The following is a 27,882-nucleotide window of genomic DNA, read 5'->3' as shown; positions in this document are numbered from 1 at the left end:
GATAGATTTTGTTAGATTAGATGTTAGATTAGCTAAAGCCAGAGTTTGAACCCATGCCATCATGCAATGGCTCAACATCTTTCCATCATTGTGGTAAATGATCATCACTTGCACACAAAAAGATTATTTACTTAGTGAAGTTTTCGAGGAAGTTAAAAGTTTTATCGCAATACATTGACAATAGGGTGTTGATTCAACACGTTAGAAAAGTATTCTAATAACATAAAGGATTTGATATTTCACCATAAAACGTGAAAGACTCAACTCTAACTCCTTATAAACTCATACATAATTTCCCAATTTTTCGATATATGATATTATGATTTCACACTCCCAACAATTCTATGTTCGCCTTAGCCGACAGGGCCTGTATCAAAAGTGAGAGGTCATGTGGCTTGCTGGGCCTGCCAGCATGGAAGGGACACCAAATTTGAAAACTATATAAGAAAAAGAACCGAAAAGAATTCCTAAAAGAAATGGGAAAATATGGTTTTTAGACTTTAAAGAGAGAACTCAAACATGGCATCGAAAATGAAAGGAATGCCTTTTGAAACAAATGCATGATCATGCATGTAGTTGTACTATCGAAACGTGACATGCTGAGGGAAGAGTCTGAAGAGTTGTTTTCGAACCCTAGCGAAAACTGTTTAATCAAACATGTTTAAAGTGAGAAATGAATTGATAGTAATATAATAGAGCTACTTTTAAGTTTACTGAAATTGTTGAGTTTAATGTAAGATATTTCTGAAATCATAAAAACAACAAGACATTAGGATCACAGATTTAATACACTAATAACAATTAACTTATCTGTAGAATACAGAAGGCACAACTCTTACAGATGATAAATAAGTATTCTACTCTTACCAAACGGAAGTGTTTCAGCAATGATAGGGTTTGCTCATAATGGAACGTGTGTGTTGTCTCATCAAGGTATGTACAGTATATCTTACTAAGGGTTCCAAATAACCAATTGAAGTATCTTGATTCCATGATTCTTGTTAATCAATATAAATCACTATGAGAATCAAACAAATTGAAGATCAAATTATTTTCACTTTCAAGTTATTTGTTTTTCATAATAATTGACAACTCAAGATGAGTCTTACATGCAAAATTTCATGTCGAAAATGTACGTAACACCTCTTGCACCACATATTCCTCATTATTATGCCATGAAAGACCGACCAAGAACCTATTAATTTGTTGCTAATTGATTTTAAATTAGATGCTTGATTATATCGCAAATGAAAAAGTTTAGTGAATAATGATGAGAGTAGGGTTTGGTGATTAAGCTTCAATCATACTACTCTAACGACTCTATAAAGTATCAATCACAAAACGTCATGCAAAGTTCAGAGAGGAAAAGAGAAGTGATTAATTATGTCATGATTAATTATGTATGATCTGATTAAAGAGAATTGAAAATCGATGCCTGCAATGATGCAGCTCCTTTGCCAACGGCCCTAATTGATTCCAATAATTTAAACAAGAACATATGTTTATACCCAAATGAATAGCATTTCCTTTTAGGTTGATTTGCAACCAACCAAATAGCTCACATGCTTGTCACTTCCACATCATCTGTTTTTTTCCTTTCCATAATTCCAAGCATAAAACCAATCCAAGATGTTTTCTTCCAATTTGCAGATCCAGCAAGCTACCAAGCTTTGTTGTCTGAATGTTGCACCTCAATCAGTGCCAAGATCCTTGTTTTCCCAATTGGGTTTGTGCTCACCAACTAGGGTAACTTGGTTGAAGTACTTGTGTTTACTACAAATGTAACTCTCATTAGATCTATCATGCATTTATGTTGCCTTCAATCGAACTTGCATTTTTGGCAAGTCAAGTATTTTAGCGGAATTGATTTCAACACACGATCTGTTTCCACATTTACACGTTATGCTTATATATTTCTGACCATTACATCAAATAGAATAAAGAAAATCAACAAACAAGAACAAGCATGGTATAAAAATGGAGAAAAAGGTGTGTAGAAATTATTTTCTTATTCTAAACTATTCCAAACTACGGGGAGGAAAATTTGAACTTAGATGCAAGTAAGTGGACAAATTGCCTTGATCAACTAACGTAACTCACATATCTTGACTTATTCAAATTAAGCTAAGCCATAAAACATTTTGGACAAATAATCAAATTGAAATCAACATAAAACGATATAATGAATTAGAGAAAAGCTCATTCTATATCCAACCTAAAATTCCCCCACACATGTACAATTCAAAGGGTACAAACCTATACCCTTTGGTAAGCTTCCCCTTGACAGAGTAACTAGGGAACAAAAGTAAATAGCCTTTCCTTGCCTTGCCTTAAAGCTTGCCATGTTTGGCAAGGGGACTTATCAGCAGAAATTTATTGCCTTGTACAATACTTCTTGATAATTTTCGTTCTAAATCTCATCCATTTTTCGGTCTAAAAGCGCAGTCCGAAGATACTTGGGAAACCATCCTTTTGTTGTGATCAGCTTGTGACGATCCGTGGGATTTTGGGTTGTATGAAGCAAACCTTCCCTGTCTGTGCTTTCTTCTTGAATGTGTTGATTGGGGGATGAAAACTCCCGTTCCTTTGGTTTCTCTTCTGCAGGAATGCTCATACAGAAGGACAGGATGTGCAGGTGGATGGATTGCACAAGAGAAAGCCTGTAAATTCAAAGCACAATTAATCAGTCCCTTCATCTCCCAGATAGAACAAGTATAAAACGATATAAACGCGATCAAGAACACAAAAGTAAACAATCACACACAACGATATTTAACATGGTTACCACACACTCTTTTTCTTCTTCTGCACATCGCTTGGCATATTCATTCCAAATGTGAGGAATAGACAAATAGTGTGCAGAGAGAGAAAAGAGGTTGCGGTAATCAATTTGCATGAATATGAGCTACGTCCACAAGTTGCTACGGTATCCACTATAGAAGAAGAAAAAGATAAACAATACTGCAAATGAAGTGTATACCTGAAGAGAAACAGAAGGGTAAGTTGCAATAGGGTCCTCCTCATCATCCATAATTAGAAGGGAGATTTGCTTAGTTAATTCTGCAAAGAACAAGTCATCCTCTAGTTTCTCCATGGCAACTTCCATGCCTGCAGCTTAATCTAGAACTTGAGTCTTTCTGTGTGATAAGCAAGACTGATCAGTGAAGGATCTTAAAAGTCTCCAAATCTGAAGCTCTCTTGATAAAATCTAAAGGGAATAAGTAGGGATTTTAAATAGGGGAAAAGCAAGGGGGGGAGGGAAGGGGATGGCTTTGTGCAGCCATGTGGAGTGGTGGGGTCTACGGCGGCAGTTGGCTTATCTGTAATTTAAGTCCCACTGATCCCGCAAGAATCATGTTGTGTGTCATCATATTATCCAGTTGCCCTATAAGAGCAAGTACACCCTTAAGACCATCTCCAACTCAGGGCTAAAAGCCAAATTACCCTCCCAAACACTCTCCAATCCATGCTAAAATTTTAGGCTAAATGCCAAATGCTATTTCTGGGCCAAACCCCCCAGCTTTCCCCCCGGGCTAAATGCGAAATATTTATCAGAATTTAAATTTTTTTAGATTAAAATGTTCATAAAATTAATTTACAATAATCTACATATTTATTTTAAAAAAAAAATTGATTTAAGAAAAAAATTTAGGCTAATTTCATTCTTTAATAATTCCGGCCTAAAATTTTAGGGTAGAAGGGTTGGAGCAGAAAAGATGTTTCTAGGCTAAAAGCTAAATTTTCCGGGCTAAAAAATTTGGCTTTTAGCCCAAGGGTTGGAGATGGTCTAAAGACTTTATGCCAGCATCCAGTGTATTTATCCACTTAAGTGAACAGTAATAGACCCTAATGAACAGTAATACACCAAAACATCTCCATCCCTAACAAAAAATAGCCTAGTTCATTTTATTAAAATATTATTATTTTTTATTATAAAATAATAATTTTATTTTTAATTTCTGAATTTATAAAAAATAAAATAATAATAATAATAATAATATCTAAATTTATTAAAAAATTTATGTATTTTTTAAAAGTGAAATCTTAATTTTTTGGGGGAAAAACGTGGACCGTTGATCTGTGATCGGACGGCCCATTTTAAAAGTCAAATTTAATTTTTTTTTACCGTTGAAAATCCAACGGTCTACAAAAACTAGCTGTTGGAAATCCAACGGCATACATTTCGCCACGTCTCCCACCCGGGGGTGGGGTGTGAGTGCGCCTGCTAGGTGGGCCCAACCTCTTAACGTCTGTTGGCTACTCGCCATAAAGGCCGCATGAAAGGCACACGCCAGCCCAATTGCCCGGTTCCTTGCTCAGTCAAATTTGGGTTAGCCTGGAGACCAGCTTGGGCTGCGTCCCAAGCAAAAGGGTGGGCTGGAGTGGATTGACTGGCTCCCAACCTAATTTTTGTACTTTATGCTGGGCTATTCCACCTCCGGTGGACTTGCTCTACGAGATGAGGAACAGCCGGCAACAACCCACACCCAGATATATCCCAATCCAAGATAGACTCAAAATCCCTTGCAAAACTTGCATACTTGATTGTAAATTACTTCTCTGCCTCTCACATCCATGTCCCTAAAAAGACCTAGCTTATTGTTCAAGATTCACATACATGTCCACACAAAACAAACATGGTTCATTTGTAGTATTATTTTAAGGATGTAGATAAATTATGAGAAATTGTCATATGCACTCGAGTTGCTAGCAGCTTCTCTTAGTGTAAGAGTCTTACTATTATATTAGTAAAGCGTTTAGTGGCCAACCTATGGAAGAGTTCGCCAACAATTAGAGCATAACTCCTGAATAAATCCAAACTATAAGTATGAAAACGTGTACATTTAATGATACTATATCATAAAATATAAACTAAGTTATCCATCAATTAGATATCATATATATAACGAATCTCTTGTATAAGCAAAAATAAGAAGAAACAAAAAAAACCAAAACCAAAATGATGGGTTGTTTTTTGAAAATTAAAGGAGAATGATGTGTATGCATGAAAATCAATTACAAACAAGAAGGGTGCATATAGAACCATTTGGTTCACTATGGTTAACATGTTCTCGTTACTAATCCACTTGTGTTTATTGCAGCTTCACTCAACGGAGAAGCCTTACTATTCTATTAGTAAATCATTAATCCTCAACTAATGAAAGCTTTCGCTGATAGCTAACAACATCACTCGTTATTGACGTTCTTACACTAACTGAATCCAATCCATAAGTTCGGAAACACATAAATTTAGTAATACTGTACCTTGAAGAGTAAACATACCATCCATCCATATTCAATTAGCCCTCATATGCATATCTTGTATAAGACATAAAATGAAGAAAAAATCAAAACCAAAATGATGGGTTAGTTATTTGAAAATGAAAGGAGCTAGTGTGATGTGTATGCGTGAAAATCAATCAACCAAGGGTGCACATAGCACCAACTGGTTCACTAGGGTTAAGTAACATGTGGGCCGGAATTCATGCCTAGAGAAATAGACTTATTGGCAGATAAATTTGATCTTTTGTGTGTGCTTGTTTATTCCCACTTCTTCATTCATCTCCCTCCCTCTTCAAGGAACAAACTGTATCAGTCAGTCAATTGCAAGAGCATTAACTGAGTAAGATGCATTATTGTTCTCTTTTCTTTCCACTTGCGTGTTTCATTGTATGGTGTTGCTTGGTCCACCTCCTTTTTCCACACGGTTTCATGGCTGGCGTTGGTTGAGCATTAGGGTTGCATGGAATATCATGACCCCTGAGAAGACCATTGATTGAAGCATAACAAATAGTTATGAAAAGATCTTACCGTCGTGAATTTTGTGATACATTTTTTGTGTTTACAATATTCATACGATCTAGAATATATTTCTTTGTGTTTGTAGCAATCATCACGTGATATGTAGCGGATAATGAAATTGTAAACATGAAAAATGTACTTGGATGACGCATTAGATTTCTTAACCAAAAAAAATCATAGTTTCATGGTTGGCTTTGGTTGAGCTTTAGAGTGACACAGTAGATTTTCTCAATAATACGATGGTGTTTAATTTGGTGATTTACTTCACATGTTTGATTATTATATTAGTTAAACGAGGATTACTAAATTTCCTCATTTCTCGGAGTAGAATGTTGGGTTGGATGTGCGGTCCAACCTTGAAGCTGGTCATAGACTCATAGGCCTCAAATTAATTGGGGATTTTGAACTATTTAATTTGGAAAGACAGCCTCATCCTCAAGCTCCCATGATCTTACTTTTGTTGTGGATAACTTGACAGCTGCGCATTCATACTCTGATTTTTCAATGGTAATCAAGTTTCGGATATTTGGATCTTCTTGGCTGCGAATCAATCATAAAGTATCTTCAAACTTGTCTTGCAATGGCATCCCTCATATTTTGGAAAATTACACTAGTATCTTCTACCATAGCATGTTTTGGAGTAGTATACTATGTTTAACAGAAAAACTTAAAAAGTGATTCCAGATCTTGAAGCACTTTATGAAGAAACATCTGGTATGTGATTACTCGAGTTACACTTGTATTTTTTGATAAAATTTTCAACATGTTTGTAATAAAAGCACTCTAGCAAAAGCGTTTACAAGCAAAAGAGCCCAAATAAATGAAGTTTTTTTGGAAAAAAACTGCTAGTCGAGGAAGACCTCCACCTCCTAAAGATAAAAGAGACATAGGGCTAAAGGGAGAGCCGTAAAAGGATTCTTACTGAAGCAATTCCAATTCCAAACGGACTAATTCAATCATTAGAATAACCGGAAAACCGTCATTCTTTTTCATCAAAACAATTGTTGAGGGCAACTTGAAACTGTAAAATCTCATTGCTCTCATGGTGATAGTAAAAGATCAATTATCCTTGGAGATAATAATATTCGAAGACAAAATTTACAACTTGGAATGGTTTTCAACCTTGCCTCACCAATTCCGCCTTTTGCTTCAATCGTATTTGGGAGAGAATCTTCAAAAGCTTTGTAACTCCTCTGGTCTTTGATTAGGCCCAGTGAAAAACTCATGCCTCGCCTGCGGTGTCCATATCTGTGATCCCATCAACTCCTTCGAAAATAACACGCAACTTTCTCAGACACGAAGTCTTTTTGTCATTCTTGGTGGTTGTACCAGTCGCATGTACAACATCCTTAGCAACTTTACCCATTAGCTCAAAAAGTGGAAGGCTTAGGTTTGATCTGGTCATCTCTTCCAGTACAGGTGGCGCCTGCATGTACAGATTCTTCCCTCCGTGTGAGATGCTTGCTTTCGACAATAGCAATTTCGGGTGTTCTTCTAGTAGATCGATGAACTGTTGCCATAAGTTGAATTAGAAACTAGAACCCCTTTTTGTTTCTTAAGTTACACGAACCTTTTAAAATAGAAAACAAAACAAGCGGAACTGACATCAAAAGCAACGCCAAGGAACATAAATATCACTACTCGGAAGGTTTTAAAGCGAAGATCAAAAGGATCATAACTAAAACATAGTATAGCATTTGCCTCCTAGACATGCAATAGCTTTCATCCGACGAGCAATAGATTCCGGTTATATCTTAGGAATATAACCACAAAGACTAACATGCAGGACTTCGAAACTTAAACATGAATGTCGCCGAAACTAAATTTTCTCCAAAGATATGTTCACAGAAACCAAATTCTAGCAAATCAAAAGAAATAGAAAATAACCTTTTGCAAAGTAATTGAGGTGTCCAGTTGTACAAGAACACCTGGTCCGCATTCAATACAGTCTTTGTCCCTGACAAATTCAGTCACTTTCGTGTGGAGACCTGCTGCACCATTATACCTACAAAGACTCTGAACACTCGGTAAATATTGAAATCTAACCTTTTGTTACAAGTTTGATTAGATGAAACATGTGCAGCTATTCACTTTAATTTTGAAAATGATGTTCAACAATGACCTAGCATCCAGAGCAAGCTAATTTGACAATGTAAGAAGAAATTGGCACTTCTCACAACCTTAGCATTGCAATCTAACTTTTTAGAGATTAATGAAATGCAAACTTGGAGTAAATGCAATTAAGAGTATAGGGGGGATTCATTAATCCTAAACTATTTTGCGGGTGGTCATTCACTAATCCTATACATAGATTTGCAACCATACTGGTCATGACTTATGACATCTAGGACAAGATGATAAGTCGAGTAGTATAGAAGAGGAATGGAACGCACGTTAAATAGTTTGATAGTGTTTTGCTGCATCCAGATGCAATCTTCAATGTCTCTAGTGCACATGCGGCTGATATAATTGCATTTGTGGAAGCAATAGCTGGTATGATGTTCTTCACAACACCCTGTAAACAACGTAATCTGCTTATTAATTAACACCCAAGCCAAACTATGCAGTTAAGTGGCATAAAATCTTAAAACGAAAATAATCTTAGGAGAAACAGACATCTTTAAGTACATATGCACCTGAGTAAGAGAATATGTGACTCCTGGAATACCGAAAAGCTCAGCTCTCTTGGTAGCCTATTGGATATTAACAACAAAATCCAAGTTAAAATGAACATCAGTATAAACAAAATGCAAATCACTACATAATTGTACTTCACTGACCTCATCATAGACCCACTTCATATGCTCTGGATCATCTGGATCAAAAGCCTTTCCGCTATGTAGCTATTTGTAGAATGCATTTTTAGTTGCCATTCCATCAATTCTCTCATGCAACAGTTATAAAGTGTAACGAAAAGTAAAGGGGAAAGAACATTGAAATTTTGCACAATGTATCACCTCATCCCATTTGATTAAATGAGCATATTCAATACAATGAGCAGCAGTTCTTGGGGTTTCTGCAAGGGTGCATAGAGGGAACTTCACTTGAGGGGGAAAAAGCCAGATGGTGCACTCAAAGCATGGAGTGACCCCTGGCATAATGACCCTAGCATGTCCTTGAAAACCTTCAGTCCCTCCATCTACCATAGGCTTGATGGTTTCTTCTTGTGGGCTATCATCAGAATTATACTCTTCCAAAAGAATAACAAATAAAATGCAAAGGGCCACGTTAGCTCAAATATAGTAAAGTAAAAGCAATTCATCATTTCAAGAATGACGCACAAAGGGTAGCAAGGGATAAGGCCAGCCACAACATAAGGATATTACCAGGGGGAAAAAAAAAGCCCCAAAATATTGTTATACATACATCCGACACTAGAGACGAAAGTTCAAACCAAAAACTAGACCAATTTTGATACCTTAAAGTTGCAAATGCATATCATAAGGAAGGTAGTGGAGTCAGTTTCTCAAATTTGACACCTTAGACTCTACACCTTAAAGTTGCAAAACGGGACCAGTTTTGGATAGCAAGTTTAATAACCAAAATCTATATCCTCTGCAGGATTTTCTGGGACTATTTTATTCAAATCTGTTCTTTCTGTTCTCATACGAAAATAAACTCTGTAATTATCAATAACCAGAGCAACAAGGAAGGTCAATAATCAGCACCATACAAAGAACAAGTGCAAATATAATTACCGGAACACCAGAAGTCGTATAATACTTTTAATGAATTACACAAATGTAGTAGAGAGAGGTCGCACTTGGTGCGATGGCAAGTGCCTTCGCCCATGAGCAGTAGGTCTCGGGTTCGAGACTTGGGAGCAGCCTCTTCATAAATGAGGGTAAGGCTAGCCGACATTCACCTCTCCCAGACCCTGCGTAAAGCGGGAGCCTTGTGCACTGGGTACGACCTTTTTTTTTTTTTACACAAATGTAGTAGAGAGACAAAATATGAGAAAAATGGATAGGTTGAAGTACTAACCAAGAAAACTACAAGCAACAGAATTTATGTAGCTCCGAGCCTCAATGGAATCAAGACCGAGGACGATAATACTGAAATCACTATAAAATTCAAGCTCCTTGTCCTCAATCCGGCAAAAATGTGGAACGATATTTACACCACTAACTCTCTCCATGACACGTTTTGCAGCCACCTCAGCCTTTGGCTTGCCTACATCTTCAAGTCTACAACAATAATTTCATGAGGAAAGCACTTTAACAAGAAATTGACATGCCAACTCTCTGTCTTCCCTTGTTTTTCAAATCGATAATCCACATAATAGATAGGAAATTACAGTATTCATTAGTAAAATGCAGCAGGAACGGATATCAAAATAGATGATTGCGAAGCAGATAGAATCCTATTATCGAGATGTAAGACATTCAGTAACACACACAAACATGAATGATTCAGGGATAAGTTTACTATTAAGATTAGAAATTCGGGTTTCTCCGAAAACTTCAGCCTATGATCACTTAGTAGAACTAAAGTATTGATAGATTATACAAGTTTTCGATACTCTATAGCTAGTGAAAGACCGCGATAACAGGGCAATAAAAAACATATTCAACAAACTCTCCGATTCAAAAAAAAATACCCATAACAAATTAAAGCAAAAGGCACCAAAAAAATTTCAAATAACCTGAAGAGGAACTGGCGATTGAGATTGGAAACCTCGATACGATCCATGTCTATGACTTCGAGCTCCCGAAAGCCAGACAAAGCCAAGTCCTTGAGCAGCTCGCAGCCCAGCCCACCAGCCCCGACCACCAAAACTCTGGCGTACTCTTTGAGGTCATCTCGCAGCTGCAACGAAATCAAAAGTAAGAAACCGACGAAATCGTACAATCGATCGAAAGAGAAGAATGGTAGAGAGAGAGGGAGGGAAAAGGGGGGAAAAGGTTTACTCCGGGGCCGGGTTCGAAGGTGGGTCCGACGAGATTGCCGGCGCGGAGGAGTAGCTTGTCGAGGTCCCTGGATCGGCTGTCTTCGGCGGTAGACGGTGGTGCCATTTTCTGGTCGCTGTCTGCTGATGAGAAGAGAAGGCCCGACGTACAAAAGGTGAGAATCTTTCTAATCTTTCTACTTTCACTGAGCGAAACGGAGTGGTTTTAGAACCCGGGAGAATAGCACATAGGAATCCCTATTTAAATTTTATTATTTATTTTAAAAATCAGTTTTTTTTTTTTTTTTTTTTTTGAGTACCTACCAAATTCGAACCTAAGACGTCTCATTTTCAAATGAAAAAAATATCACCAGACCGTAGTATTTTTGTCGTACTTAACTCTGTGATCTAGTAATATTTTTCGTAACTCATTGTCAATAGCTTTACATTATGGGTCTAACTATGTATTTAAATATAATGTGTAGTAAAAATGAACAAAGATTTAGAACCCCTAATTCAAATTGAAACCCGAACCTCTAATATAAAAAAAGTAGTGAAAAACGAACAAAGGTTGAAACTCGGAAGTTGAAACACACGCAAAAGTAGAAGAAAGTAAGAAAACAGTAATGAGCATTGCTGATGATTCTCAATTTATATTAAAAAAAGCTATTTAATTACATATTTCCAAAGGATTACAGTGCCTGTTTAATAATTAAAAGTAAAAAGAAAAAACCAAACTATAAATTTAAACTTTCATAATTTGATTCAAGAAACCCTTGGAAACCTATAAATTTACACTATCCTCCAAAAGTATGCTGTTCTGGTGTTCCATCAACCCGAAACTCGAAATCCTGACAAAATTGATGATATCTGCCATTTTCTTTGATCTTTTCCCTTCTCCCCTCGGAATCATTGCTGTGCGCATCCAAGCGTTTCTTCCATGTAACATATAAACAGGAGACTTGGTTCAATCATACCTGTGCCCTATAAGTTGAGGAGTTATATGTGCCCATCACCTGCTGCTTTAGGAATAGCGCGTAGAGTAGTTCGTTCCATGTATCGGGCACTCCAGGCAGACACCAGTGGCTGCAATCTTGGCGATGGAGAGGTGCAGGGCCAAGTTTAGGACCCTGAAAGTACAAAGACGAATGTCCATCTTTTCTCCGTGCAGTCATTTGAGTTACGTTTAGTATATCAATCTTTGTCGTCTGTGATGCGTTTGGGTGAGCTGATAGCACAACATTGGCTACCCTGAATTGATCCCATGATTGAGGAGGCACCAATGAGGAACCTAGCTCAGGAAGTGTCTCCGAGTGGCAGTTTCCCCCGGTCTTCCAATCCCCACCTCTGCATTATTCAAGAATAGCACTTCAGCTTTTCAAAAAAGATTTGCATATAGTATCTTACTTCACCAGCAAAGATAAAAAACAAGAGATGGATTCATGATCTTGGCGATTGTGAAAATGTACAAACGACAGTATCAATTGTCCAAGGCATCTAGAATATGCTGAACCATTGATAGGATATGTGTTCAATAAAGAAAACCAATCATTTCAAGTTACAAAACGAACCTGAAATGCACAGGAGCATATGTTCGAAAGAAAACTTGAGTCTTGCTTGAATTTACTTGAGTGTCTATCCAGTGCACCACAGTCTCCATGGACTTGTGATATGCATCTTCTACGCTCATTTCCATCTTTACTTGCTCCCCTTCCTGGAAGTAGCAACCCCTGAACAAAACATACTGAAACTTTTAATCCTTCCACTTCGAGGAAAATCAGAATGAAAGAAGAAATATTGTGAATAAAACTATAAAACTTAAAACAAGCCCTAAAGTCCAAGTTTCACTGCATCCCCACATATAACAAGTCCTAAAGTCCAAGTCCATCATTTTTGTGATATAACTTACAACACTCCAAACACTCCAGACGGCCATCAGTACAAGTCCTAACACCAATTGCATCAACTTTCGACCAAAACTTGAGGTTGATGTGATGCAATCGTTCAGTATAAAACATTTTTTCAGGTACCATTTACTTTCTTTTAATTAAAACCAAATCTAGAAAGCGAAAAACAAAGAGAAGAGTTGGGGTGGATCGGACGAGTTACCTCCCAGCCCCTTCTTAAGACCCTTCATTGAAAATTCCACTAAGGTCGCATACATTGCAGTAAAGGGTTCATGCGAATGCAAACGAGTGAATCTTGTGAAGTAGTCATATAGGATTGAGATTAAAGATTTACCCTCTTACAGTCTTCTCGTAATTCCACCAGTGCCCTGTGTTGAAGACCAGCACATCTGCATCTCTCCACTTTGCGGAATTCCAATCCATTTGATCCACCTTCAGAGTTGTTCCGACATTTCTTAAAGCCCCAGAAGGAGGACGGCTCTGCAGTACAAGAAATGGAGACCGGTAGTACTCCACAGTACAGTTAAAATCCTTGAATTTGAACACCAAGAATCCTTTGTGCTTAGTAATTGGGTTCCCGTTCACTTCATAGATCGAATCCTCATTAGGAACTGCGGAAGAGAGCATGCAGAGGAGTGATTCCCACTGGTTTCTTCCAATTGAATCGCCAGCAAACACTAACCGCTTGTTACGCAGTTTTTCCAACATCAACTTGGCATCAAATCTGTTCGTTATCCCCGCAGGAAAAATAATTTTGAGTGTAAAAAATCAAATCACATAAACAGTTCTAAAATGTCACCACCAAGCATACACAGAGTTACACAAGGAAGGACAAAATTTAAATAAAAAAAAAATTATAGTCCACATCCAAATAGGAATGACACTAAAATTCAAACTGACGTACTTATCAACGGCACACTCACAGGAAGCCTGAGATGAAACCAAAAAAGTTAATCACTGTCAAGGTGACATTTTACTTTACTTAACCCTGAAAATTACTCCAAATTACGTCGTTGGATTCAAGTTGTTTGGTTGCTGAGAAAATTCAGGAAAACAATCAAACTCTTATCCCTGCAAATTATAGCTGAGACAGTATATAGAGCAAGTCAACTTAAACTATTCAATTCCACAGGCAATTATAAATTATATTCATATAATTTCTCACAATAAAAAGGGAAATCAATGTGACTAAAAAGAAATGACATATTTCAACTCTGATGATTTCTCATATTTTCCCTCTCTTTCTCGGCAACCAAACATTCTGAAACCGTAATCGAAAATTACCAAAAACTGAAGAGATTGAAGTACCTGGGCAAGTTGCAGTGCCTGGGCTGCCATCTCCACTTGGTGTAGAACAAATCAGGGCGGCCATTTTCAGAGCACCTAAACCCTTCATCCACAAACCGGCAATCGTTGGACTGATACAGCGGATACGACTCGTCCCACACCCAATCCCCTTCAAACACGTCACAGCCACCACCCTCTTCTCCCAGAAACTCAACCCTCCGGTCCCTGCCCCACCTGTTATTGCTCTGCAGCCACATGAACCGCGCCGATTGGCCCGGGAACCGATACTCTTTGACAACAGCTCTGTAATCCAAGTAAAAGAAGCACAAAATCACACCAACACTGGCAAAGAAGAATCCCATAACGCCCAGGGACGGCTCCAACGGCTTCAAACGCTTCAACTTTTTGAAAGCTTCGAAGAATGGCATGGTTTCTGGGTCGGGTTGAGACGGGTCCTTAGACATTGGAGCTCGGAATCGTATTCTGCGATGTGGGTTTTGCAGTGATCAAGTTTTTAGAGAGAGAAAGAGGAGAGAGAGAGCAGAGAGGTGTAGGGTGGAAGCAAAACATATTCATAAATGGGATTGGAAAATATGTCCTGTCTGGGATTGTGCTTTGATGAGTTGGTTTGTTTGGTAGGTCAGTGATATTTGCTAGTAATGAATGATGCAGAGCTTAAAAAACAAGGGAGATGGGTTGTTAAGGAAGCAAGGAAGCATTCATGGCGGAGGTTATATATATATACTTTGCCTTTTCTCTTCTTACTTTTTGGGAGGGAGAGAGAGAGAGAATCAATTATAATACAGTTTGTGGGTATAATTATACAGAGATATGCTTCTGTTTTAAGAGGATTGATTTTCCAAATGGGCCAAAAACAAAATCCAAAGACTTCAAGTCAGCACTCAGCAGAGAGGATGAAGATAGAGGGGAGAGAGAGAGAGAGAGATGGGGTTTAAGGGAGGAGAGAGAAGAGAGGGACCAGCCGAGAATGGACAGGAGTTGTGGCGTTAGTGGGGAGGGAGGAAGGGACCTGGCTTCTTATACACTCTTATCCTCTTCTATTTGTGCGATCACGGTTAAGCCACTTAAATATTTTATATTATTATTATTTTTTGTTTTATTATCACTATAAAAAAATCAATATAAAATATTGACATGGTTTAATTATGATCGCACAAAATAGAAGGAGATGAAAATGTATGGAAAGTGAAAGGGCAGAGAAGCCGGGTCCGGAGGGAGGGAGAGAGAGAGGGGGGGGTAACGGATATAGGGCGGCTGCCGTATTTTTAGTGCTAGAACGTGACGTTTTGGAGAGAAGAGGAAGAGAGGGAGACGAAACGTTCTGGGGAGTGTTGTGCACGAGGAGGAGGTGGAGCGTGGGTGAGTTGATCGTATGATAATCCCGACATCACTCTGGCTGTAAAGCGGTCTTAGATATATTTTATTCCCTAATTTTGCCAATTACCACTGTCTTCATTCTTTTTCTCTAAAAATAAAATAAAACAAACTACTTGTTCTTCTCCAATTTCTCTTTATTTTGAAAAATTAATTTTTTTTTTTTTTGAAAAACAATAATTGATTTTTTTTTTCTTTTTAAAAAATGAGAACAATTGATGGCAAGTGATTATCTTGATTCTTTCCGAGCCTAAAAAAATTATGAAAAATTTCACAATGTTCATGATTACAATACTCATCAGCTCGGAGCATTTAATTTTTTTCACATTGAAGCGATATTATATCTAACTAATCCAGATTTGGTGGACATAAATGTGAAGTTGGGTGCCGTATGGGTGGGGGTGGGGAACTCCCAACTTGTACTCCTCTTTGCTCTCTTTGTGTTTGCATTTTGAGGAATAAGGCTTATCTGTCTTGACTAGGTTTTCTATTTCATACTACTAAAATTTATTGACACCATCGAGTTTTATCTAAACTACATATTAATGAAAATCTTTTTGTCAATTAAAAGACGATGAAAATATATATATTTTTTCTTTTATCACAATAAAAAAGTTAAAGACAATAATGTAATTTCACAAAACAATTTTTTGTAACTAATCCAAATTTTTCTCACATTGAAGCCATATTATATCTAACTAATCCAAATTTGGTGGACATAATTGTGAAGTTGGGTGGGAGTGGGAGTGGGAGTGGGAGTGGGAGTGGGGAACTCCCGACTTGTACTCCTCTTTGCTCTCGTTGTGTTTGCATTTTGAGGAATAAGGCTCATCTCTCTTGACTAGGTTTTCTTTTTCGTATTACAAAAACTTATTAACACCGTCAAGTTTTATTTAAACTACATATTAATAAAGTTCTTTTGTCAATCAAAAGAAAATGAAAAGATATGTTTTTTTTTTCCTTTATTACAACAAAAAAGTTAAGAACAATAACGTAATTTCATAAAACAAAATTTTGTTGTTTTTTGTTTAAGCCTCACCCATAGGTGATTTTATTATCTCTAATTTAAGCATCTCTCCCCACTCCCACGTTCTGTCTTTCTCTTCCTCTCTCATTCAATTTTAAAAATGAAAATGAAAATTTTTACACACATTTTATGTGTGGGCATATACTAGTTTTCATAAAAATGACTGAGACTCCACCAAAATATTATAAAATCACTCTACAAATTGACAAAAGACCACTAATTGACAGTAAACAGTTCAACCAAAAAAATTTGTTGTAAACAAAAATATTATACTTACATCTTACATTTCATAAAAGAATCTGATATAGAATGAGCACAAGCAGAGGCGGACGCACTAAGCTTCTCAGCAGCACAGAGAATTAGATGACCCTCCGAACTTTGATGGATATTTATAGATAACTTAGATGCTGCTACTTTAAAGGTTGGAGTTGGCCTTCACACAAGCACTCTAACTGTGTGATAAAATGCCTCAAAGAAGAGTTGCTTTTATTATTATTCTTTTAAATATTACCTGGTCAAAACAACATTGTGGACAATTATAACTTCTATTGTTATTTGTTCTATATGTTATGAATGATGGAACTGTGGTTTAATTTTTAAAGTTATCATATGTCTAAAAAATGTTTGTTAACATTTACATGTGATTCTCCGAATAATTTTTCTTGAGTCCGGCGCTAAAGACAAGTGACCCTAATGAAAAGAGAACCTCTAAATTTTGTTGGGGTCATAATAATAAGGTGTACAAATGCAACATACTCTTGGAATATCAAACAGGACCTTAATCAAAAGAGATGTTTACTTTGTGCGATGCTTAGCTCAATCATCAAGACAGTTAGCATATATTCTAAAGATAAGATTAGACTAATATAATCAACTTTCGTGCTTGTTATATCATTTTTCAGGAAAATCAGTTTTGCTATATATTATATGACAATTATTTGACCCCTAGCAATTAGCAAAGAGAACACGACAATTGTTTGGCCTTATTTTTTCCCTACCTTTCTGATAGGTAAGATAAAATGTTTGACAAAAATGGTATGGCAAGTTTTCCCATGGCTACAACTTATTGGATTCTACCTGTGAGAATCCGAAATTTTTTTAATTAGGTTAACTTTCTAATTTATATAGTTAGATTAATATGTATATTGGTCCATATGTTTGAGATTCATTATATATAATGGGGTGTGTTATCCACACACTTCTTTTTTACTTCTCCCGCACCCCTTGTTAATTTCTGTCCTTGGATTTTCTTCAATTCATCCGATCCGATGGTCGAAAATTAAAAGGAAATGAGAGGAGTAAAAATGGGTATATAGATATCATATCCCTATAAAATATATACTATATACTTTTGACAAAAAGGACAAATACAATATTTTGTTGTTATTAATTTATTGATTTTTATTTGTTTCTTTCTTCTGGATGATAACTCCAATAAGGAGTCCACAATCTCCTTTTCTCAAATCTACTGTAGTCTGAAAAAAAGAGGGGGGTGGGGAGGGAGTTTACTCTAGCTTTTTCTCTCTTCGAAAATTACAGAAGCAAAAAATTAGTTTTGTCTTTGGGTCTTCAATTTCATACTTATCTAGAGTTAAATGGAGTAGCCAACAAGTAATTCATGAGGTAAGTTTGTTTTTATTTCTTTATGACTGTACAATTGAGCTTGTGATTTCCATGCCTCTTTCTCTCTTACCATCACATAAGAATTTAAAATCAGTAGGTGTGTTATTTTCATTTGCTAGGATTTTCATCTCAATCTCAATCTAGTTACCATGTGGTAGTCAGATGAATCCTCCTCTTACTGCTAGCAAGCATGAGGTGTTCAATTTATGTGGCTTGGTGGCTTGTGTCACCTAAGTGTTAGTTCCAAGAGAACTTGCGGAGTCTATGGAAGCAGGAGGAGGAGGTCTAAGTACTGATTTGGTACTGATGTGCTTTTATAAAAAGTGGGTATAAAAAAAGCTGAGCTCAAAAAGATGTTGGGTAAACACTTAAAAACAACTTATTTTCACAGTTTTTGGTGGAAAAAAAAAAACTGAAAACGTGAAAGCAGCAAAAATGAGTTTATTCTCACAGCACAATAGAAACAGTTTTTTTTTCAAAGCACATCAATACCAAATCAGCCAAGGTGGTGAAGAGTCTAGAGTTAGGCATCATGATTGTTAGGATAAGTAAGAGTTTTTTTTTTAGCCGGTTAAAAAAGAAACAAAAACCTGTATAAATAGGGAGTCAGTAGTTCTCTTGAGAATCAACAGTAATAGAAATGCCATACAAAAAGCTTTATAGTTTTAGAAGGCTAGTGAAGGAGAAAGGGTGCTAAGAGTTGAAATAATTTTCTTTTGGTTAGACTTCTCATTCCTTTTATTTGATTCATTTTTCTATTTTAGTGGGCTTTGAAGGGGTTGGTTAATCAATTGTCAATCTCTTTCAGCCAAAAACCCCATAGTTTTATATTATAAAATGTTCAATTTTCTCTTTGATTTCAAAATATATTTATGTTCTGTTACTGTTTAAAATAGAGAGCTTTCATAAACTCAAAAAGAAAGAGTCTTTTATGTTGAGGTTTTGGTTATGGATTGGTAGGAACGAAGGGATTTCAAGGTGAAATTTTGAAACATGAAACTTTTGAACTAGTCATCTAAGTCAATAAACAAATTTTGGTGTTGGATATGAGTTCTGATTGTAATAATATATTTAGATATTATTGGTGGGTTCGTACAGATATCCAATATTAATTTTGCATAACAAATTTACACCATACAAAAACTTTTAGTTTTAAAACTATTTTACTAGAAAATTGAAAGTACGTTTTGTTTGGGTTATTATTATACATACTTATTAAAGTATGTATTCTACAAAGTCTATCTATAATACGAGTTACATTTAAAATTGTGTGCTTAAATAGTGATAGTTTATATTTTGAATAGGAACTCACAAGTTGGACCAAGATACTTGATTAGTTTGGCAGTTACGTGGACTTACATTGTAGCTTCTTGGCATGTACCAGATCTCAGGCCAGCCCCAAAGTGCACAATAATTTAAGGGTAATACGGGACTGGTGAAAGGGAATTAGGCATGAGCACTAACAAAAGGGAAATATGGTGTTTGGGTTCAGGTTAATGGGTTTGAAGAGAGAAACTTTGTGCATTCATACATATCATTTTTCTAATGTTTTTAAAATAATAATAATAATAATATACTCATGGTTATATATATTTTGAGGTATAATGTCCCTACTGAGCTTTATGCTCACCCTAATTAAATTTGTGCACGTTCGGAACTAGATAATTAAGTCTTGTGCTTAAGATGTTACTTACTATATGATATCTGTAAATAAAAATAAAATAAAGAGCTTGGTGGTGTTTGCACTTTTGTTTGAATAAGGAACAAGAAGCTTTATGTAAATTTATTTAAAGATTGCTGTGTAAAACTTGAGAATTACCTCTTGGTGAATAAATGTGAATTATGTTTGAACATGTTTATATCTTCTATTTTTTTTTTTCTTTCTTCACTTTTTGACTATGAATTAATCTATTCTCAAAGATTTTATTTCATATTAAATTGTGAATCATGCTTTAATTGGAGTTTTAAGTTAATTCTCCGATTGGGGTGTGACACTACCTCAATCCTCAAACACCATAGACACATTATGCGTCAATCCAAAATCCAAAATCCAAAATCCAAAACCAATTAAAATTTTACTGTTGAGAGGATTTGGATTGAGATTTCATTTGGATATGTAGGGATATATAAGCAACGGGCGCCAGACATTTGTCTCTAACGAGCACCTATTATAAAGCTATTTCATGATTAGTACTTTTGTATTTATTTGAGTCCGACGTGAAAGCTTCTCAAGCTAAATGGAGATAACTCACACTAAACGTGAAAGTAATTTGTAATGACCAACATAGTTGAAATGAATCAACTTATTAAGGGCAAAATAATCAACTTATTACAACTTTCATGATGATCTTAAAACAAGGTTTAGCAAAAATAGTCAAGCATGTGTTAGTGTTACATGGACTTTTCTATGAGGGGGACACTAGAAGATAGATGATTTTATGCTTAGTTAAGATGATCTTTAAAGGGTGACTTAGAAAAGTAGACAGTTCGGATCATCGTGCAACATTGTAAAATAAGAAAGAGAACTGAGAAGATAGAAATAAAAAAGTTCAAATGAAAAAGTTGCTAGCATTACGTGATATATATAATCTTAACTAAACCTGTGAAATTTATTAAGAAAAATAGAAGGTTAATGCAAACGGAAGGGAAACACACGCCGCATGAAATGGGCAGGCAGAACAAATTTTAATTCAAAAGGACGGAACAAAACAACATAATAATACCCAAAGTTTACACGTGAACGCTGCTTTTCTGATTCCTGATCAGGTTTAAAACATCATTCGTTTTTGTATTTACTAAAACATTGAGAAATCTTAAGGAAACCTATTAGAGTGGGACCATTCAGAGATTTTCTATTACTTCACAGTTTAACGTTAATTTTCGTGTTAATATTATAAAATATTGTGCCAAAAATATAAGATAACAAAGAATTCATGAAGAGTTTTCCTTTTGAAAAAGTCTCCTTACTATAATAAAAATGTTAAGGAAACTTTTCTAGAAGTGAGATTTTCCATAACTCTTTGTCATTTCATATTTTTTACACAATGTTTATAATTATTGATAAAAAAATTGACGTTAAATTTTAAAATGATAGATAATCCACAAAACATCTCAAAGAATCTTCTTTAACATTTTTCTATCACGATTCATGCATGTTCATGGGATTAATCCAAGGAAGGAGGAGCTTCAAATCACATGCTGCAACCTGTCTCATCTGGGACAGAAAACCTTAAGCATCATGACGTACCCGCCATCTCCATCCATGTTTAAATAATTATTTCAAAGATGAAAATCTGACTCCACAAATTTGAATGACAACGCTTTCCATTTATTCAGCACTCACTTTGATCTATTTTTGGGATTTGGATCCATCCGGATCCAAATTGTGGGATCCTAAAAATCCTCACATTCAAACCGTTTATCGTATATTATATAGTCAGAAATTATTTTAAATTTTTTATTTAAGATTAAACACAAATAGTACCTAATAAAAACTGACCACATGATATATGATAAACGGTAATAATATGAAGATCCATATGATCCCTACAAAGAGGATTCGAAAATGATCCTCATCCTATTTTGTGAATCAACACAACACAAAAGCATGCTTTGTTGTTACATCAGAGAAATTCAAACCTGGATCTTTCATAATCTTGATTTAGGGGTGTGATATCCACACACCCCTTTTTACTTCTCTCACACCTTTTTTATTTTCGGCCGTCGGATCGGATGAATTGAAGAAGATCAACGGACATAAATTAACAAGGGGTGTGTGAGAAGTAAAAAGGGATGTGCGGATAGCACACCCTTGATTTATTATCTCAACCTCCTTCGTTGTTTGGGCCAACCCAAGGCTTTTGGCAAGTTTTCCCATGGCTACAACTTATTGGATTCTACTTCAATCTTCAAACGCGATGAAGCGTGTCAATCTAAAACTCAAAAAGTCTCTAAGGCACATCTACAATAAAATTATTTTATGATTAGGTATCAAACATAAATATATATTAGGGTTAAACTATGTTTACTATTCTCATGTTTCGTGGTTTTCAACATTTAGTACATCAAGTTTTTTTCGTCTCAGAGTCATACCTAAAGTGTTAATTTTAGGACAATCTCATACATCCGTTAGTCAAACTGTAAAGTCTGCCGTTAACTGATGACGAGGCGCCTATGTAGACAATGATTAGGCGCCACGTGTCATTAAGGGTCCACGTGAAAATTAAAAATTAAAAAAAAAATTAAAAAATTAAAAAAATTAATTTAAAGAAAAGAAAAAAAACAAAATCCCAGAACCCCTTCGTCTTCCCCACCCCCACCCGACATCCCTCCATCCCTCCATCCCCACCACCCCCTCCACCCCTTGCCCACCTGAGCCACCCCTTCTCCCGTCACCAACCCCATCCCCCAATTTTTCCCCCAGACCATCACTTCCTCCTCTCTTCCCGCTGCAACATCTCCTCCGTCAGCATATAAACATCAAAATTCAAAATTTCACTTCCAATAAAATATAAGCAAACGCAAAAATACACAAAAATAACAAAATCAATTTTTTTTTTTTCACATTTGTCTCGTTTCCTGCAATTTATCATCCACCAAACTGAATTTTTTAAAAAGGTTATAAATTTCAAATACAAAAATCAAATAATTCATCTAAGCTAAAAGCAGGTTGCAGAAAACAAGAATGGATCTGAGAGGTGGAGCAATCAGAAGCTTTGCTCAGCTACTTCCATGGCATTCCAGATGTTATTCACAGCTCCCATTTCTCCTTTTTTTTTTTTTTTTTTTTTTTTGCTGAATTTTTTGCCGACCATCATGCGTTCCAGATGTTCTTCACGGCTCCCATTTCTAAGAGGTGTAGCATCCATCTCACCTCTGTGTTGCTACCCCCCCCCCGTGTGTCACACCATGCGTCTGCAACGCCTGCATCCACCATGTTTTCCGGAAGGTAGTTACAAGAAAATCGTTTCGAAGATTTCCCGAACAAATCTCGACGATTCTTTAAGATTCCCCCATGAATCTCATTGGGTTTTGGGCCCCCTCACCACCTCCTTTCGATTTCGAAGTTGAACAACCCCGTGCATCTGGGAGCCACCATAAGCAAGGTGACGCGAGCCTGGGATTGGATTTTTTGGGGTTTGGGGTTCTGCCGACGGAGGAGATGTTGCAGCGGAAAGAGAGGAGGTGATGGTCTGGGGGAAAAATTGGGGGATGGGGTTGGTGACGGGAGAAGGGGTGGCTCGGGTGGGCAAGGGGTGGAGGGGGTGGAGGGGATGGAGGGATGTCGGGTGGGGGTGGGGAAGACGAAGAGGTTATGGGTTTTGTTTGTTTTGTTTTTGTTTTTTTTTAAAATTAATTATTTTAATTTTTTGAATTTTTAAAAATTTTTAATTTCCACATGGATCCCTTAATGACACGTGGCGCCCAATCATTGTCCACATAGGCACCACGTCATCAGTTAACAGCAGACTTAACAGTTTGACTAACAGATGTATGACATTGTCCCAAAATTAACACTTTAGGTATGACTCTGGGACGAAAAAAACTTGATGTACTAAATGTTGAAAACCACGAAACATGAGGGTAGTAAACAGAGTTTAACCCTATATATTAATTCAAACCTGAAACCGATCAAACTAAATAGAAACAACTCATACTTGACCTGAAAGTAGGTTTTAATGACCAACATAATTGAAACTAATCAACTTGTTAAGAGCAAAATAATGAACTTTCAACCTTCATGATGAGCCCTAAAAAGTGAAAAAGTCAAGCATGTGTTATTGTTACATGGACCTTTCAAAAAGGGAGATGCTAGCAATAGATGATTTCAAATGAGTTAGATTTTTGTATTAATAAAACACCATCCATGCATGTTCATGGGATTAATACGGGGAAGGAGGAGGAGGAGGAGGATGGTCAAATCACATGATGCCACCTGTCTCACCTGGGACAGAAAACCTTAAACAGCATAACGTACCCGCCATCTCCCATCCATTATTTCTCAAATATGACAATCTGACTCCATCATTCATAATGCTTAACATTAATCAGCAGTTATATTTTGAGTAATGCCGGTTAAATTTATATACTGAATTTTGTAAATTAAATTATATGAAAGTTGATGATTTGATTATTACTTACGCGTTGATAAACGTGCTCATTCCTATTGGTGACATATAATTTAATTTGTAAATTTTATCTACAAATTTTATCTCTTTAGCGTTAACCTTAGATTGATCATAATCCCAATCCATTATCACAGCCTCCCTCGTTGCTTAATTTGAGAGATTTTTTTTCAAATATTGGGTATTCGAGCGGTACTTCACATTTCATAAAAATTGAGAGAATTACCGGCTCCTTGAAAAATTACAGGCACTTGGAAAAAGAAAATTACCGGCACTTTGAAAAAACAAATACGGGCACTTTGAAAATCTCTGGGCCAATTGGGCTTTGGCATTAAGATGGAAAGGGAGAGGCTTCGCTAACAAACGCATTTTCTTTCTTTTGATTTCTACAACAATGCATGAGATTCAAATTCCACTTACCCACAACCCTCCTTGATTGAAAGAAAATAATCCATACAAAACTCTCTGAAACAGAGACATTTACTACTAGTAAAAATTTGGTGTTCATCGACACCTAGATTCGATCAATTCTGCACAAGGTTCTTCTCTGACTTACATGCTATCCTGGAGGAGCTCTCTTATAAATACCATTCCCTTCCCTAATTGCTTCTGCAACTATGTCAATTACCTCACTTAAACATCTAGCCTTCACTTGCATGAATCATTTCGCGGAGTCTTGGTTTCTTCTGGCCAAAGAAATCAATCATACGCTGCTGTTTGCAGTAATACGGATGGCTCAAGAGTAACGCACATACTACATGACAAAGAACTTGAACCACTGCCATCCTTCGCCTACCACATCCTCTGTCCAGTTTTTTTCCTCATGATCTGCTCCAACACATTTGCCATTAAACAGTCTGCCAGTAGAATACAACTGCACAAGAACAGCCAAAAACCGCGTGTGAGGATCCAATTTAACATGCATCATAATTTCATTTAAGACAAGACTACAATCATGTACATTTGTCAGCTTCAACACAAAGGTATAAACTTTTTTGTGATTGTGTGTGCACTTGTATTTTCATCTTATAGTAACCAGACCGAGATGGGAGACTGCTGGTTCAGCTACAATTACAAGCAGAAAGTTTACTATCTGTAGCTATAAACTACACACTTGAAATTTAAGACTTCAAAAACCACAGATTATTTGGGTAGCAGTGACAGATTCCTATCCCAGTGAAGAGAATACAGTGCCATTAACATCGACATTTCTATGATATAATTCATACAGACCTACTACCATTCCCAATGATACGAATACACAAGAGGCGAGGTCAGAGATGGCACATTCGACACAATAAACCCTAATGAAATGAGCATTACTTTTTTTCACTCTACACTGAATTCCAATTCCATGCTGTTGTAATGTGTATATCTTGATCTTAGCCAAAAAGCCCAGAAAGGTATGTTGCAATGTATCTATCATAAAGAAGTTTCATGGTCACATAATGGAGCTATATCTTCATCAACCTGAATTTTACTTGAAATCGGCCAATAAACAAGTTTTTCAAGAAGCCATTTGGAACCAAAAACTCATTGTTAATAACACAACCAAAAATTAATGCGGTTAAGCCTCATAGCTCTAATTTCAACCGTGATTACAAAGCAAAAAAAGACATGAACTCACAACAAGTAATAGACATGAACTCAGAAATAATATTCCAATCCCTCATTTCTTCTGCAACTTTATTAAGTGCTTCCCTTCAACATTAAGCCCTCTCTTGCATAAATCATCATGTGGTCTTGTGGAGCCGTAGTTCACTTACTTCTGACCAAAGCAATCATACACTGACACCTTCATGCCGTTTACATATATGAATGGCTCAAGAATCAAAGAATTCGAAACACTATCATTCTTTGCCTACCAAAAATGCCATCCAGTTCTTTTTCGGTTTTTCCTCATGATCTGCCCCAACGCGTTTACCATAAAACATTTGTGTAATACAACTAAATATATAACGACGCTAAAAGTCTCTTTAAATAATATGTTTGTAAAACATCATTAGAATTTAGAACAACCAAACACTGCATGTGCCCAGTTTGACGTACCTCACAACTTTGGTTTAAGAAAACAATGCAATCATGTACATTTGTTAGCTCCAACCCAAAGGTTAAACATTTTTGTAATTGTGATTTTGGATATTATGATAACCGGATTGAGACGGGAGTTCAGCTACAATTACAAGGGAGTATGAACATTAATCCGGCGAGAGAGACTCTTATCATGCAAAATATATATACATAACTATAAACCACACTTTTCAAATTGAAGATTTGTCAAAAACTAGAGAGTATTGGGGTAGCAAATACAGTTGTTATCCTAGGGAAGAAAATATTACAGTGCCATAAACATTGAGTCATTGACATTTCTAAATCAATGATATTATTCATATACGTTACCAAAGAACCATAAGAATGCATATTTTACGTAAAACCCAAATGAAACGAGCTTTGTTCTTTTCTTCACTCTACAAAAGAATGTTTGTGCCATGTCTTCATCAACCTCGAGTTTACTTGATATTCAGGCGATAAGCAAGTTTTTCAGAAACCATATGGAACTCGAAACTCGTTGTTGACAACAACACAACCAAAAACTTACGCGGTTAAGCCTCCAAATGCATAGCTCTAATTTCAACCATCCTTACAAAGCAAAAAAAGACATGAACTCACAACAAGTAGATGGGTGATTATCAACTGAAAAAAACCACCGAACCAATTGCAAAGCACACCCCTTTATAGCTAAGAATTCTTTCTTGTCACAATGTTTTATTAATTTTGGGGAAGAAACATGAATCCAAATCCATCATCAGCAGTAGTAATTCCATGAAATCAAGTTCAATTCGATACCTTTCGGAGCACGACTGGACACAGCAATTCCATCATTCAGCAAAGAAACCCAGTTGCGCAGCGCAGTACAACTTCCGAATCCAATAAAAAAAAGCAAAAGAAACGGAATAAAGAAAAATCAAGCAAGGGTTGTGGGGTTTTGGGTAATCAGTAATCGGTGTTTATTCATTTAGAAGTGGCGGGTGGAGCTGCTGGAGTCGGGTTGTTGTTGTTCTTGTTGTTCGGCGGCGGCGGAGGAGGAGGAGGAGGAGGACGCCGGATCAAAGTCGTCAACGGCAGATTGAGCTCTTTCGAGAAAGGGCCGGAAGCCAAGCTGCAGCGTCAAGTACCCAAACGCCAGCGCTCCGAGCACCACAACTCCCGATCTCATCGCATTCGAATTCACTTTCATCCTGCCCTTCGTTCTCTCTTCCTTCTTTCTTCCAGCCCCCACCAACAACCGCTACCCAAAGCTACGGCCTTTTCCTCCCTCCTGCCTCCTGCTACAGATGTACAAAAAGCAGGAAACCAAAGAAAGGTAAAACGGCGTCGTGAGTGTGGTACTTAAGTTTGCGCACGTGCATTCTATTTCTCCTTCCACTTGAACAGCCTCCACCAGTCCACTGTACTTTGCCGAACAGCCAAAAGAAGTGCTTTTACATGTTTGGTTGGTGTGCTGTGCTGAGAAGGCATCAGCTTCTGATAAGGTCAGAAGGTGATGACCGTCTGAATTTCGACAATAACGCATGGTATCATTGACGGAGAAAGCGTCGTGTCCAAGTTCTTTCTTGACTGATTGTATTATCTTGTAAAAGGTCGTACCCAGTGCACAAGGCTCCCGCTTTACGCAGGGTCTGGGAGAGGTGAATGTCGGCTAGCCTTATTCCCATTTATGGAGAGGTTGCTCCCAAGTCTCGAACCGAGACCTACCGCTCATGGGCGAAGGCACTTGCCATCGCACCAAGTGCGACCTCTAGATTGTATTATCTTGTAAGAGCATAA

General features: G+C 36.8%; 3 protein-coding genes and 1 long non-coding RNA gene across 5 annotated transcripts; all 4 read right to left on the bottom strand.

Moving 5' to 3' along the window:
• Nucleotides 1-2,078: 2,078 nt before the first annotated feature.
• On the bottom strand, nt 2,079-3,230 carry LOC126595155 (uncharacterized). The gene is made up of 2 exons (XM_050261537.1): nt 2,981-3,230; nt 2,079-2,660 (listed from the first exon to the last, which is right to left on the bottom strand). The coding sequence occupies exons 1-2, from the start codon at nt 3,104-3,106 to the stop codon at nt 2,418-2,420; spliced, it is 369 nt and encodes a 122-aa protein (XP_050117494.1). The 5' UTR covers nt 3,107-3,230; the 3' UTR covers nt 2,079-2,417.
• A 3,502-nt stretch (nt 3,231-6,732) lies between these two features.
• Nucleotides 6,733-10,929, bottom strand: LOC126596448 (NEDD8-activating enzyme E1 catalytic subunit-like). 2 transcript variants are annotated; one of them, XM_050263030.1, is made up of 9 exons: nt 10,713-10,928; nt 10,448-10,611; nt 9,787-9,989; nt 8,760-8,992; nt 8,583-8,645; nt 8,439-8,495; nt 8,196-8,317; nt 7,690-7,807; nt 6,733-7,312 (listed from the first exon to the last, which is right to left on the bottom strand). In XM_050263030.1, the coding sequence occupies exons 1-9, from the start codon at nt 10,815-10,817 to the stop codon at nt 7,025-7,027; spliced, it is 1,353 nt and encodes a 450-aa protein (XP_050118987.1). In that variant the 5' UTR covers nt 10,818-10,928; the 3' UTR covers nt 6,733-7,024. The 2 variants fall into 2 exon arrangements, with proteins under 2 accessions (XP_050118987.1, XP_050118988.1); XM_050263031.1 differs by having other exon boundaries at nt 7,224-7,372; nt 10,713-10,929.
• A 388-nt stretch (nt 10,930-11,317) lies between these two features.
• LOC126596447 (protein trichome birefringence-like 10) lies at nt 11,318-14,888 on the bottom strand. Its single transcript, XM_050263029.1, has 4 exons — nt 13,906-14,888; nt 12,932-13,321; nt 12,262-12,420; nt 11,318-12,037 (listed from the first exon to the last, which is right to left on the bottom strand). The coding sequence occupies exons 1-4, from the start codon at nt 14,346-14,348 to the stop codon at nt 11,662-11,664; spliced, it is 1,368 nt and encodes a 455-aa protein (XP_050118986.1). The 5' UTR covers nt 14,349-14,888; the 3' UTR covers nt 11,318-11,661.
• Nucleotides 14,889-24,470: 9,582 nt separating this feature from the next.
• LOC126596656 (uncharacterized) lies at nt 24,471-27,064 on the bottom strand. Its single transcript, XR_007614012.1, has 2 exons — nt 26,902-27,064; nt 24,471-24,928 (listed from the first exon to the last, which is right to left on the bottom strand). It is a non-coding gene; the product is annotated as an uncharacterized LOC126596656 (long non-coding RNA).
• Between the last annotated feature and the right edge of the window lie 818 nt (nt 27,065-27,882).

The sequence above is a fragment of the Malus sylvestris genome, chromosome 13 (assembly GCF_916048215.2).
Source record: "Malus sylvestris chromosome 13, drMalSylv7.2, whole genome shotgun sequence".
Lineage (NCBI taxonomy): Eukaryota > Viridiplantae > Streptophyta > Magnoliopsida > Rosales > Rosaceae > Malus > Malus sylvestris.
The sequence above is the reverse complement of the archived record's forward strand: the minus strand, read 5'-3'. Positions and strand labels throughout refer to the sequence as shown.

Excerpts from the sequence above, each read along its gene's own strand:
- LOC126595155 (XM_050261537.1), bottom strand. The coding sequence starts at position 3,106 with ATGGAAGTTGCCATGGAGAAACTAGAGGATGACTTGTTCTTTGCAGAA. Across the intron at positions 2,661-2,980 it reads ACCCTTCTGTTTCTCTTCAG|GCTTTCTCTTGTGCAATCCA; the intron begins GTATACACTTCA and ends TTGAATTTACAG.
- LOC126596448 (XM_050263030.1), bottom strand. The coding sequence starts at position 10,817 with ATGGCACCACCGTCTACCGCCGAAGACAGCCGATCCAGGGACCTCGAC. Across the intron at positions 10,612-10,712 it reads CCTTCGAACCCGGCCCCGGA|CTGCGAGATGACCTCAAAGA; the intron begins GTAAACCTTTTC and ends ATTTCGTTGCAG. Across the intron at positions 8,496-8,582 it reads TGAAGTGGGTCTATGATGAG|GCTACCAAGAGAGCTGAGCT; the intron begins GTCAGTGAAGTA and ends AATATCCAATAG.
- LOC126596447 (XM_050263029.1), bottom strand. The coding sequence starts at position 14,348 with ATGTCTAAGGACCCGTCTCAACCCGACCCAGAAACCATGCCATTCTTC. Across the intron at positions 12,421-12,931 it reads TACGAGAAGACTGTAAGAGG|GGGTTGCTACTTCCAGGAAG; the intron begins GTAAATCTTTAA and ends TGTTTTGTTCAG. Across the intron at positions 12,038-12,261 it reads TATGCTCCTGTGCATTTCAG|AGGTGGGGATTGGAAGACCG; the intron begins GTTCGTTTTGTA and ends TGAATAATGCAG.